Raw genomic sequence first — 13,499 nt, 5'->3', positions numbered from 1 at the left:
GATGGTGAGTGAGTTGCCTGGTCTGGTGTAGAGTAGCTATTTGCTTTATTCCCTTTCAAACTTAAAGGCCACTGGAGGATGTAAGCCCTAACAAAATCTTTTATATCGATTAAACCTTCAGACAGATATGTATGTCATGAGTCACAGATTCCCGCCCCCACTCTCCCATAGTGTCTGAAACTCCCCAAGCATGAGGTTGGGAGGACTCCCCATGTTTCACTGCACCAGCTGTTTTCCCACCCCTCACCAAGGTCTCTCCCATGGTAAATCTTTCCTCACTCTCTTTTACTATTTTCAGTGTCTGTATGATCTTAAACCTTATGTAGGTGACGTTTGTCTCAGGCTGGGGTGCCTGGGTGGCTAAGTCGTTAAGCCTCTGCCTTGGGCTCAGGTCATGACCCCAGGGTCCTGGATTGAGCCCCAGGTCCTCAGGCTCCCTGCTCAGCGGGGAGCCTGCTTCTTCTTCTCCCACCTCCCCCCACCCCCAGCTTGAGTTCCCTCTCACTGTGTCTCTTTCTCTCCATCAAATAAATTTAAAAGATCTTTTTTAAAAAAGCGGGGGAGTTTGGGGCGCCTGGGTGGCTCAGTGGGTTAAGCCGCTGCCTTCGGCTCGGGTCATGATCCCAGGTCCTGGGTTCGAGCCCCACATCGGGCTTTCTGCTCAGCAGGGAGCCTGCTTCCTCCTCTCTCTCTGCCTGCCTCTCTGCCTACTTGTGATTTCTCTCTGTCAAATAAATAAATAAAAATCTTTAAAAAAAAAAAAAAAAGCGGGGGAGTTTGTCTCAGGCCTTATATTGAGTCTACCACCGTGAATCTTTATTTGATTTGTCTAGGCTCTTGCTTCGTCAGTTATCATTTCTCTTCTGGTTTTTATTTTTTCTCTATTTTTTAAAAGCTTTTAAAAAGATTTATTTATTTATTTATAAAGTTATCAGTTTCTTTTCTTTTTAAATTTATTTATTTATTTGACAGAGATCACCATTAGGCAAAGAGGCAGGCAGAGGGAGGGGGGAAGCAGGCTCCCTGCTGAGCAGAGAGCCTGATGCAGGACTCGATCCCAGGACCCTGAGATCATGACCTGAGCCGAAGGCAGAGGCTTAACCCGCTGAGCCACCCAGGTGCCCCTGAAAGATTTTATTTATGTATTTGAGAGGGAGAGGGAGCAAATCGGGGAAGGGGGCTGAGTAGGGAGTCCAGCCCCCCACCCCGAGATCATGACCTGAGCTGAAGGCAGCTGCCCAACTGACTGAGCCACCCAGGCACCCTCGGTTTTGGTTTTCAATCCCTCCCTCCCCACTGTTTTCTGCTTTTCATGTATAACTGTGTGTAGGCCCTTGATCTTTCTTTTTCTTTATGAACTACATCTCTGACCTTTTTAGCATTTCCTTACTTCCTTAATTTCCATCTGAATCCTTTTTTGCTACCTAGATTTTCTGTGAAATTATTTTCTCCAAACCAGTAACTTCCTAATCCCTGTGCTCAGTGGCCTTTTCCCAATCACCTTTTTCCAAACTCCTATAGAAATTGGTACTGATGACACATCTTTCCTCCTTCCTGCTACCCTCTTTTTCCTTTTCTTCATTTTTAATTTTTATTTGTTTTTAACTTTATTTTTTACTTTTTATTAACATACATTATTAGCCCCAGGTGTACAGGTCTGTGAATTGTTCACAGCACTCACCATAGCACATACCCTCCCCAAATGTCCATAACCTAACCACCCTCTCCCTATCCCCCTCCCACCGGCAACCCTGTTTGTTTGTTTGTTTGTTTGTTTTAAAGATTTTATTTATTTACTTGACACAGAGAGAGATCACAAGCAGGCAGAGAGGCAGGCAGAGAGGGAGGAGGAAGCAGGCTCCCTGCGGAGGAGAGAGCCCGATGTGGGGCTTGATCCCAGGACCCTGAGATCATGACCTGAGCTGAAGGCAGAGGCTTAACCTCTGAGCCACCCAGGTGCCCCCCTCAGTTTGTTTTGTGAGATTAAGAGTCTCTTATGGTTTGTTATTTATTTGTTTGTTTTTAAAGATTTCATTTACTTGACAGAGTGCTCGAGCAAGTGAGCGCACAAGCAGGAGGAGCAGCAGGCAGTAGCAGAGGGAGAAGCAGGCTCCCCACAGAGCAGGGACCCTGATGTGGGGTTGGATCCCAGGATCCTGGGATCACGACCTGAGATGAAGGCAGATGCTTAACTGCTTAACTGACTGAGCCAACCAGGCCCTTTTCTTGTTATTTGAGAGAGTGCGTATATGAGCAGGGGGGTGGGGGAGCAGAGGGAGAAGGGGAGAGAGAGAATCCTCCAGCAGACTCCCTGCTGAGCACAGAGCCTGACAGAGGGCTCTGTCCCAGGATCCTGAGATCCTGACCTGAGCCAAATCAAGAACCAGCCACTTACTGACTGAGCCATCCAGGTGCCCCTTCCTTTTCTTTTCAATATGAAAATTTTGAAACATTCTGAGAAGTGGAGACACTGGTAGAGTGAACACTGTATACAAATTATGTAGACTTAACAACTAATATTTCTCTGTATTTGTTTCATCTTTTTTTTGGTACAGTAAATTATGGACATGCTGGTATTTCCACCTAAAGACTTAAAATATGTACTCTACAAAATATTTTTTTTAAAGTCACCTAAAAATTATCCCCATATTATCTCAGTACCATTTTTACATTCAAACATATTAATAATTATTTAATAATTTTCTAATCCCAGTCCATATTTATATTTCCTTTTGTGTCTACAAAATGCCTTTTTTTTTTTTAAGATTTTATTTATTTATTCGACAGAGAGAAATCACAAGTAGGCAGAGAGGCAGGCAGAGAGAGAGGAGGAAGCAGGCTCCCTGCTGAGCAGAAAGCCCGATGTGGGGCTCGAACCCAGGACCTGGGATCATGACCTGAGCCGAAGGCAGCGGCTTAACCCACTGAGCCACCCAGGCGCCCCTACAAAATGCCTTTTATAGTTGATCAGCTCCAACCAGGATTTAATTAAGGATTATGCACCGTATTTTCTTGTATTTCTTAAGTCTCTCTTAATCTTACATAGAACTTCTGCCTCCCCCATTTTCTTCCCAGTATGTTGATTTACTGAAGAGGTAGGGTCAGTTGTCTTAAAGAATGTTTTCTTATAATTCTGTTTCCTTGTTGTTCTTGTAATTCCCCTTATCATTCTGCTTCCTTGACACCTATCATTCATCTAATCCAGGATTTCTCAACAATGGCACTATTGACGCGGGGCTTGTCCTGCCCTTGCAGGATGTTTAACAGCATCCCCGGCCTCTATCCGCTAGATGGCAGTAGTACCCCCTCCCGGGAGTAACCACTAAAAATGTTTTCAGAAGTTGCTAAATGTCCCCCCAGGGGCTCCCAGTTGAAAACCACTGGTCTAATTTGTTCTGTCTGGGGTTTTTTGTTTTTTTGTTTTGTTTTGTTTTGTTTTTTTTCTAGTTCTACTTTTTCTGTCAAACTCCACTTATTAAAAATTCATTTTCTCAATTGTTGTTAGTCAAAGACGTGTATAACTACCAGCTAGCACCTCTGAATAGCTAAAGATAGCCAGAATAACCAGACCCAGAGGAGATACTATTTTTTACAAAAACACAAACCTCTGAGACATTAGTTGACTATATACTTTCTTCTAGAATTAGAAGGTTTTCAGGGGTTCAGCGTGTGTCCTGTAATAAATAGGAAATAGATGGAAGTCATAGTTTACTCTTGTGGCTTTATGCCAATGGGCACAAGAAAGATTGACCTGTTCCTCCCTGTCCTCCAGCTCCAAGAGCATCAAGAGGAGATTGAGGGGATGATGAATGCCCTCTTCAGGGGTGTCTTTGTGCATCGGTACAGGTGAGTGAATGGGCTCCTCTCCTTGAAGCAGCTGGTCCTTGGTTATAGAATCTGTAAAAGTAACAAGACCCCCATCCTGACCCTGGTTGTTTGGTGAGTCCTGGCGCTAATGCAACTGGAGCAAAAACTCTGACAACAGATGTTTTAAATTAGTAAGGTTTAGTTCATCTCCAATTACAAAGTCTCCTAAAAGCTCTTTTGGGAGCGAAAATAGAAGAGTAAGGTATTGTTGATATTACTCTGCTCCAACTTTGCAGACCTTCCCATCCCCATCTTCCTGGGGCTGGAGACCTGAGAGGACAAGAGCAAAGAGCCAAAAGGCAGAGCTCTCCTGAGGGTGTGCAACTTGGCACATCTTTCCCTAGCCCAGCCTGCTGTGTCACTCTGCTAAAGGCACAGGAGTTTTACACTGTTTAAAAGAACGGGTGGAGTTAAGTTAGAAATAGCATCCATGTTTTTTCCCTCACTCTTAACTAGATTTCACCCTAGTTCTGCCTTTCCAGAACTCTTCAGCGGATTTTAATATTTCCTTCAAGTGGAAGTTTGGCCAACGGTTATATTAACTTCCAAAATCAATTTTAAAAGGGCTAAGGAGGATATGCTCAACAATTTTATGCAGGATTACAGAAAGAAAATGTTTAATTTTAATGTACTTATGTTGGGAGGAGGGGATGAAAGGCATGGGGCAGGGTATTTAAGTGAAGAAAATAGATTCTTCTACGGCAGGAAGATGTGTGGGAGGATGGAAAGTGAGTTTGGAGAGAAGGTGCTAAGGGGTCAGTTTCTCTTTCTGTGCCTAGGGATGTCCTTCCTGAGATCCGTGCTATCTGCATTGAGGAGATTGGGTCTTGGATGCAAAGCTACAGCACATCTTTTCTCACAGACAGCTATTTGAAATATATTGGCTGGACCCTGCACGATAAGGTGCGTGTTGAAGTCTCTTTTCTCCCGCTCCCCTCACCCTCTTCCCTGCCCTAAGATGCTGCAGCTTTTCCTGGTTTTGCCGTTTGAAAGCTTCACTAGTGGTCAGCCCATCAAGAAAGGCCGTGGAGTTCAAAACTGCTGTATTGGGGAAGGTAGGATAAGGCAGAAGAGAGAAGGCAGCATCCAGGAGATTGAACACCTCCAGACCGGAGTAGAGAAAGGCTTACCCTAGGAAAAAGCAAGAAAGCTAGGAAAAGCAAGAAATGGATTGGTAAGACGAGTGCTAGGGTGGTAGCCCAAGGTCCTCTTCATTACGATTGTCAGATTCTGCTGTGATCCGTCTGTTTGTTATCTCTGACTCATCTCAAAGTCCTCAGCACACAGGACACCAAGGCCCAGAAGGAGTAATCTGCCAGAGGGGGAAGAAGGCCCAGTGGGGGTTGAGTAGAGAATAGTCAGTCCTGGTTCCATTTTCCTCGACAGCATCGAGAAGTCCGCCTGAAGTGCCTGAAGGCTCTGAAAGCGCTGTACAGCAGCCGGGACCTGACGGCCCGCCTGGAGCTCTTCACCAGCCGCTTCAAGGTGAGACTGGGCCGCGCTCTTGTGCTTGGCTCACTGGCGTGGTTCCCGTTTCCCCACCTCCTCTTTCCATTCCTGTCGCTCTTTGTGTCTGTCACTATCCCAGCCTCTGCCTCCGCGCCTTCTCTTTAGGAATCTCAGATTCCGTGAGAGCGTGAGGTTTGGGGACGGGTACAGTCAAGTATTGAGTGATGTGCTCTCTCCTTACAGGACCGGATGGTTTCCATGGTCATGGACCGAGAGTATGATGTGGCAGTAGAGGCCGTCAAGTTACTAACAATTATCCTGAAGTGAGTCCTGGGGGACGGGGAGCCCTGCGTCTCAGAGTCTGACCTTTCCAACAACAGACAGACCCGGAGTCCTATCCCTCCATCTCTCATAAGTCGACGCTTCTTTATGTACCGGTTGAAAGATGAGGGTCATTCCTGAGTTGCGGGATCTCCAGGAACATTTCCTGTCATCTCTAACTCTCGATGCTCTTTTGTCTTCCACTCATTGTTGAAAAACTGTTTGTCAGGTCATCCTCGTTGCTTCTTTTTTTTTTTCTTCTTTTCGGTTCCTCTTTTGGATTGTTCCCAAATCCTCATTTGCCCCTTTATTTCTAGTCCTAGTTGTGCTAGAGGACAACGTTCATATTCACCTGTTTTTACTCTTTTTTGTCTTGGCAGGAACATGGAAGGGGTGCTGACAGATGCAGACTGTGAGGGCATCTACCCTGTTGTGTATGCCTCTAACCGGGCCCTGGCGTCTGCTGCGGGGGAGTTTCTGTACTGGAAGTGAGGAGGGGCCTCTCATTTGTTCCTGTGATGCTGTCCTCTGTTTCCACTCCTACGTCTGCTGCTGCTTTTCCCAGGGACCACCCACCATACCCGTTAAAGTTTCTTTTGGTGTTGCTGTCCCCTTTTCAACTCATTAAGGCTTTCCCTGGCTCTGTACCTCTTTCCCTCACACCTCTCCCCGGACTCTTTCTTTGCTCCGTTGTGATGAGTCCACTCCTCATTTGCTCCCATGCATGGCCTTTTCCCCATGTTCGTTCTACCAGGCTCTTCTACCCTGAGTGTGAGACTAGAACAGAGGGTGGGAGACAGCGACGCCGAAGTCCACGCGCCCAGAGGACTTTTTTCCACCTTCTGCTGTCCTTCTTTGTGGAGAGCGAGGTGACGTATGGGAAGGAGTTACTTGGCTGTGGTGCATGAGACCTGCTGGTGGCAGAGAATGGGAGCTGGCGCTGCAGGAAGGAAAGACGTGGTTTATCAGTATTTACCGGAATTTTCCAATGTGGCTTCAGTAACTTAACATGTACCTTTTTCAAATGAAATCTTACTTGACATGATGTGGGTGGAACTAGAAGGTACTATGCCTAAGCAAAGTCAGTCAGTCGGAGAAAGAGGATTCTATGATTTCACTCACATGTGGAATTTAAGAAACGAAACAGAGGAGCATAGGGGAAAGGAGGGAAAATAAAATAGGACGAAATCAGAGAGGGAGGCAAACCATAAGAGACTCTTAACTGTAGGAAACCAACTGAGGGTTGCTGGAGGGGAGATGGTTGGGGGGATGGGCAACTGCGTGATGTGCTTTGAGGAGGGCACGTGAGGTCATGAGCATTGGGTGTTCTATCCAACTGACGAATCACTGAACTCTATCTCTGAAACTAATGATATAGCATATGTTAACTGAATTTAAATAAAATTTTAAAAACAAACAAAAAAATATATATACTTTCTTCCACAGCTCCATGACCACGCTGCCTACTTGGTAGACAGCCTGTGGGACTGTGCAGGGTCTCAGCTGAAGGACTGGGAGAGTCTGACAAGCCTGCTGCTGGAGAAGGACCAGAGTGCGTGCCGTGGGATAGCTGGAGGAGGGGACCTTTCACCTCCTAGTAGGAAACCAGGAGTCTTATAAAGGCAGAGGTGTCATGGGCAGTGGGGGAGTAGGAGTGACTTGGAGATGGAGGGCGGCTAATTTGTGATTCTGTCTTTCATCCTCCTGCCAACCCAGACTTGGGCGACGTACAGGAGAGCACGCTGATAGAAATCCTTGTGTCCAGCGTTCGGCAAGCTTCAGAGGGTCACCCGCCCGTGGGGCGGATCACTGGGAGGAAGGTATGGCAGGAAGGGTGGGTGGGTTGGTGAGCAACATTAAATCCAGATAAGCATTGTCCATCTTTATCCTCAAGTGCTGGGTTTGAGTGCCCCTTCTCTGCCCCTCAAAAATTTCCATTTCAAGAAAAAAAAAAAAGATCTGAAGGAGCTGCCAAATGAATTTTCCCTTCCTGGGCAGATGAGTTCATAGGGAAGAGGATTACACATCCACACTCTCTGGACTCACTATTTTTCTACATCTTTCCCTGCACCCCTCAAATGTCTAATTCCAGGGCTTAACCCCCAAAGAACGGAAGACCCAAGCCGATGACAAGGTGAAGCTCACCGAGCACCTCATCCCCCTGCTCCCGCAGCTCCTGGCCAAGGTAGAGCTGCCCCACTGTGCAGTATCTGGGAACGAGCGGTGAACGGACTGGGATTAGGGCTCGCACGTGAGCTAGGAGACAGCGCTCCTTCTCCATCCCTCCAGTTCTCTGCTGACGCGGAGAAGGTTGCCCCCCTGCTCCAGCTTCTCAACTACTTTGACCTCAACATCTACTGCACCAGGCGCTTGGAGAAGGTGAGGAGAGAAGAAACTGCCATTCACAGGCCATGCCGCTTCCTTGCTAGGGCCAGAGGTTCTACTGCCAAGATCCGGTTCTTCTCAAGAACCTGGGTTCCAGAAAAGTCCGTAAGCCTTCCCTTTCACAGGCATCTTATCCTTGAAGTTTATGCTTTCAACCGGATTTTTTTTTTTAATCTCCCCCAGCGCTCCCCCACCCTGGAAGAATAGCCCCCCCGCTCCCCGACCTCGCTACCTTCTCTCACTCTCTCTGTCAGCATCTGGAGCTGTTCTTACAGCAACTCCAGGAAGTGGTGGTGAAGCACGCGGAGCCTGCGGTGCTCGAGGCGGGGGCTCATGCCCTCTATCTGCTCTGTAACCCCGAGTTCACCTTCTTCGGCCGGGTGGACTTTGCCCGCAGCCAGCTGGTGGACCTGCTGACTGACCGCTTCCAGCAGGAACTCGAAGAGCTCCTGCAGGTAGGGCCTGGAGCTGAGAAACGGGACCCCCCAAATTTGGGTCAGAGAAGGCCACGAGATGGGGAACGTGGGTGTGTGAATTCTTGGGAAAATCCCATTGTGGATCTTCTTTCCTCCTCAGTCACCCTTCCTAGACGAGGATGAGGTGTACAGCCTGGCGGCCACTCTGAAGCGCCTCTCTGCCTTCTACAAGTGAGCCGCTCGCCAGTCCCTTCTCCTGTCCCTGCTGCTGTTGTGGTGCTGATGCCAGCAGCGCTGTTCCTGTGTAACGTTGCCCCCTCTTCCCCAAAGTGCCCATGACCTGAGTCGCTGGGAGCTCTATGAGCCGTGCTACCGGCTCCTCCGGAAGGCTGTGGACACAGGAGAGGTTCCTCACCAGGCAAGTAGACGAGTCCGAGATGAGTCCAAGGCGAGTCCTTGAGGGCTCTGTGTTCTGGGCGGGCCCAGGCAGTTCCAGTCCCGGGGCTGTGGAGTAGACTCAAGAGGAGAGTCGTGCACATGTCGTTCCTTCCATTCCGCTCTAGAGGGGGAACTGTACTGTGGAGTGCCTGGAAGCAGCCATCCTCTCTGGTTTCCTGGGAGTAAAGGATAAAGCTGAGGGATTCTAGGAGATGACAGATAACTAAGGGAGCAGTGGCATGCTTGTCCGAGATAGAATTCTCTGACGATTGTTCAGAGTCCGTGGCTTTACTCCCCAGAGAAGGAACCCAGTGTCCCCTAATCTCATTTTCTCTCTTTGCTGCTTTTGTTTCTCTTCACTTTTTCAGGTGTGTGTTGCCTCTTTGTCCCTCCCTCCCTCCCTGTCTGCTCCTCACTCTCCTGATCGTCCACTTGGTGACGTTTGGTTGTTACAGGTGATCCTGCCAGCCTTGACTCTTGTCTATTTTTCCATTCTCTGGACACTAACCCACCTCTCTGAATCAGACGCCTCCCAGGTGAGTGTGAGTCTGAGTAGGGGGATGGGAAGGGAGGAGCCTGTGTCTCCGTTCCTCCTCCCTAAGCACTGTCTCCGCAGAAGCAGCTCTTGAGTTTGAAGGGGAGGACGGTGGCCTTCTGTGAGCTCTGCCAGAGCTGCCTCTCAGATGTGGATTCTGACATCCAGGAGCAGGTACTCGAGGGGGACCAAGGAGGCATGACTCTCCCCGTGGTCTGAGGAAGCCTTGTTCCAAGGGGAAATGAGCTGTGTAATTTCTGTCTTGATCAATATCCTATCTTTTCTAAGCATTCTTTTTTCCCCAACAGGCTTTTGTCTTACTAAGTGATCTACTTCTCGTCTTCAGCCCTCAGATGATCTTAGGGGGTCGTGATTTCCTTAGACCCCTTGTCTTTTTTCCTGAAGCCACTCTCCAGTCTGAGCTAGCCAGCTTCCTCATGGACCACGTCTTCATCCAGCCCGGAGAACTGGGCAGCGGTACAAGGACTCTATACCTGGGGCTCAGGAAGGGGTCTGGGGCTTGGGCCTGGCTCAGGCACTTAAGGGCAAGAGTCCTAAATCTGTGGTTCTGATATTTCCATTCTGCGTTTGCTGTGAGCCAGGCCATTCCCAGGAGGATCATGTGCACATAGAGCAGCTGCACCAGCGGCGCCGCCTCCTGGCTGGGTTCTGCAAGCTCTTGCTCTATGGGGTCCTGGAGATGGATGCGGCCTCGGATGTCTTCAAACACTACAACAAGGTGCGGTGGACTGACTTCAGGCTGAGCTCGGGGACTTCAGACCCTGAAGCAGTCCGGGAAGGAGGAGGGGGAAGGTGATGCTGTCAGGCTTGAAGGAAAGTGGGAGGAAGAAGGCAACAAGAGTTTGGAATAAAGGGAGAGTCAGTAGTGAATAAGCATAGAAAGAAAGCTGTTCGGATTAAATTCATTTGAAAGAAAATCTTATTCTTTATATCCGGAATCTTTTTTTTTTCCCCTGTGATTGTAGTCTCCATAAACTGGGGTGTAATACAAGAAGAAGAAAAAAAAAAAAAAAAAAACAGGGGCACTGGGTGGCTCAGTGGGTTAAGGCCTCTGCCTTTGGCTCAGGTCATGATCCCAAGGTCCTGGGATCGAGCCCCGCATCAGGCTCTCTGCTTAGCAGGGAGCCTGCTTCCTCCCTCTCTCTGCCTGCCTTTCTGCCTACTTGTGATCTCTGTCAAATAAATTTAAAAAAAAAAAAAAAAACAACTTTAAAAAATAATTGAAAAAAAAAAATGGAAGAGGGATCAATCCTCACAAGATATCTAGGTGTGTACCTCAGTTTCCTGACTCACCATTGTAATGATTTCTGCTTATTTTTTATGTATATTTTGAGTACCTACTCTGGGCCAGATACCATTCCAGGCACTAAGGACAGACACAGCATTGAGCAACGCAGAGTAGAGTTCCTGCTTCATGGAGCTTCTGTTCTAGTGGGGGAAAGGCAAACAGTGAAGGCTTCAGTGCCGCAAAGAGAGCAGACACTGGCAGGCTTATTACGCTTCTTCCCCTAGATGCGAGCTCAGGGCAGAGTTTCTTCCCTTACTGTTTGGTTACACTCTGAGGTCTTTGGGCCCCGCACGTGTTACCTGGAGAGGAGGTCCAGTCCAAGTTTTATACTTCAACTCATGTTTCCTGACCTAAGATAGTTCAGGAAGGACACATGATAAGAAGAAATAGAACGGGAAGTCTTGTCTTATGGTCAAACATGATCTTCTCCATTTCCTGTCCCTCAGTTCTACAGTGACTATGGTGACATTATCAAGGAAACATTAACTAGAGCAAGGCAGATTGACCGCAGTCATTGTTCCCGAATTCTGCTGCTGAGCCTCAAGCAGGTATGCCCTTCTGCTTGGAGCACCTCAGACAGATGATACTTGCCCTCCCCGTGGCCCGCCAACTGTCTGCTCACCCTCAGCCATGTAGGATGTGAGATCCTTACGAACAGGAACTTCTGATTTACTTTGACTCTACGTGATAGTCTCCTTCGTAACTAGTAGGTCTGTGGAGAGTACTCGCTGATGGGCAGTTTCCACCCTAACTCCACAGAAATTCAGCTATCAGGACATAGGAATACCAACAGTAAAATGATAGAAATTCCTAATTTTCTTTTAGTCTGTTGTCTCTTAGTCCCTTCAGTTACTACAGATGTTTATATTGTTATAGAGCAAGGGTAAAGGCACTCTTTACCGCAGAGAGTTGTGGGAGGGAAGAGTAAAAGTAGCAAATGGCATCCCAAGCCCTTTAGAATTTCTGGGCCGAGAAGGGAATGCTGTACTTTTCTATTTCCACTTTGTTCCTCCTTTTCCCAAATGTGCTGTGTCTTCCTGCACACAGTTGTACACAGAACTGCTGCAGGAGCAGGGGCCCCAGGGTCTGAATGAGCTTCCGGCCTTCAGTGAGATGCGGGACCTTGCCCGAAGGTTTGCCTTGAGCTTTGGACCCCAGCAACTACAGAACCGTGACCTGGTGGTCACACTACACAAGTAAGGAAGGTTGGAGGTCAGGGTACTTGGATCTTTCTAGGAGGGCTGAGCCAGAGGCTGTGTGCAGGGAGAGCTGCAAGCCTGGTCTTGGAGGAAGGAATAAGGATGTCGAAGGGGAGCAGTCTGTCCAGTGGGGGTTCTCTGGGAAACAAACCGGGGTTGGGGAAGGTGCACTTGGACAGGATGCTTCAGCCCTGGGAGGGAAGGGAAGAGGGACCATCTTCCTAAAATCATTCTGCTCAACCAAGGGAAGGCATCAGATTCTCCCTGTCTGAGCCTCCTCCGGCTGGCTCCTCTGGTCAGCCCCCAAACCTGGCATTCCTGGAGCTCCTTTCCGAGTTTTCCCCCCGACTCTTCCATCAGGACAAGCAGCTGCTGTAAGTTGGCGGGTGGGTGGACAATGATGCGGATTAGGAAAGAAGGGAATGATGAGGCCCCGCGAGCTACTCAGCCTGTTCATCCCACCCCTTCCTTAGACTGTCCTACCTGGGAAAGTGTCTGCAGCGTGTGTCCCAGTCACTTGACTGTCCGTGGGGTCCTGTCACCACCTACTGCCACTCCCTCAGCCCTGTGGAGAGCACTGCAGAGGCCAGCCCTCAGGGCTACCCCCGCTCCAAGAAGAGGCGGACGGAAGGTAAAGTGCCGCGAGTATGGGTGTCGGTGTCCGGAGCCACTTCCTTCCTCCACCTCCGGTTCCTAGATAAGCAGCATATGGCCTCATGCCTCCTTCAGACTTCTGTCTCGGGTCAAACAAGTCTTTCACTGAGCATCTGCTGTCGTTAAGGGGAATTCATGTTCTTCACGGTTTATCTGCCAACTAAAAATAGAAAAAGTTTGTGAAAAATCAGATTGAAACTGATGATAAAACCAGAGATTAAATGAAGAAATCTGTACATTTGGGGGGCCCTTCCTTGCATCTAGTATTCTGTTATTTACGAGATTTAAAGATTTTTATACGACCTTCATGATTTTTTTTTTTAACTTTCAGATCACTACCTGTCTTATAATCTAAGGGGGTTTTTTTGTTAATTTTCTTTTTAATTTTTTTCTTAAGATTTTATTTACTTGAGAGAGAGCACGAGAAGGGAGAGGGTCAGAGGGAGAAGCAGACTCCCCGCTGAGCAGGGAGCCCAATGCGGGACTTGATCCCGGGACTCCAAGATCATGACCTGAGCCAAAGGCAGTCATTTAACCAACTGAGCCACCCAGGCGCCCTAATTTTCTTTTTAAATAGAGTATCATTTTAAGTGATAACATCCTAGAAATCATAAGTTTGATGTGTTGTTATGTGTTTTCAAGTGAACACTTGAAAATACTCACTTTCTCTATCGCTCAGCCGTAGGCAGAATCACTCATCTACTTCCTGTCTCTGGATTTGCCTATCCCAGACGTTCATGTAGTGAAATCGTACACTGTGTGACCTTGTGTGGCTGCTTTCATTCACTCAGCACAATGTTTTCAAGGTTCATCCATATTTTAGCATATATCAGTATCTCATACCTTTTCCATTTTCTCTAAAATTAGAGAACATGAGCTGGGTGACGGGTGCGGGGGCAGAGGAAAGGGAAAGCAGACTCCCCACT

The 13,499-nt window shown here is 48.0% G+C and overlaps 1 protein-coding gene across 4 annotated transcripts in view; it reads left to right on the top strand.

The window, feature by feature from the left end:
* The window catches only part of STAG3 (stromal antigen 3), a 39,316-nt gene that overhangs the window by 10,674 nt on the left and 15,143 nt on the right, over positions 1 to 13,499 (top strand). For 2 of the 4 annotated variants that reach the window (XM_047713034.1, XM_047713033.1), the window contains exons 9-29: positions 3,773 to 3,846; positions 4,647 to 4,770; positions 5,254 to 5,352; positions 5,560 to 5,639; positions 6,018 to 6,125; positions 6,392 to 6,506; positions 7,084 to 7,189; positions 7,354 to 7,457; positions 7,730 to 7,822; positions 7,927 to 8,016; positions 8,277 to 8,477; positions 8,599 to 8,669; positions 8,769 to 8,856; positions 9,332 to 9,412; positions 9,493 to 9,585; positions 9,720 to 9,888; positions 10,014 to 10,150; positions 11,167 to 11,268; positions 11,768 to 11,916; positions 12,165 to 12,293; positions 12,393 to 12,550. In XM_047713034.1, the coding sequence (XP_047568990.1) occupies positions 3,773 to 3,846; positions 4,647 to 4,770; positions 5,254 to 5,352; positions 5,560 to 5,639; positions 6,018 to 6,125; positions 6,392 to 6,506; positions 7,084 to 7,189; positions 7,354 to 7,457; positions 7,730 to 7,822; positions 7,927 to 8,016; positions 8,277 to 8,477; positions 8,599 to 8,669; positions 8,769 to 8,856; positions 9,332 to 9,412; positions 9,493 to 9,585; positions 9,720 to 9,888; positions 10,014 to 10,150; positions 11,167 to 11,268; positions 11,768 to 11,916; positions 12,165 to 12,293; positions 12,393 to 12,550 (2,371 nt within the window). Of the gene's footprint in view, positions 1 to 3,772; positions 3,847 to 4,646; positions 4,771 to 5,253; positions 5,353 to 5,559; positions 5,640 to 6,017; positions 6,126 to 6,310; positions 6,507 to 7,083; positions 7,190 to 7,353; positions 7,458 to 7,729; positions 7,823 to 7,926; positions 8,128 to 8,276; positions 8,478 to 8,598; positions 8,670 to 8,768; positions 8,857 to 9,331; positions 9,413 to 9,492; positions 9,586 to 9,719; positions 9,889 to 10,013; positions 10,151 to 11,166; positions 11,269 to 11,767; positions 11,917 to 12,164; positions 12,294 to 12,392; positions 12,551 to 13,499 lie in introns of all 4 variants that reach the window. The other 2 variants (XM_047713031.1, XM_047713032.1) reach the window with 2 other exon arrangements.

The sequence above is a fragment of the Lutra lutra genome, chromosome 18, assembly GCF_902655055.1.
Source record: "Lutra lutra chromosome 18, mLutLut1.2, whole genome shotgun sequence".
NCBI classification, from domain to species: Eukaryota; Metazoa; Chordata; class Mammalia; order Carnivora; family Mustelidae; genus Lutra; species Lutra lutra.
The sequence above is the reverse complement of the archived record's forward strand: the minus strand, read 5'-3'. Positions and strand labels throughout refer to the sequence as shown.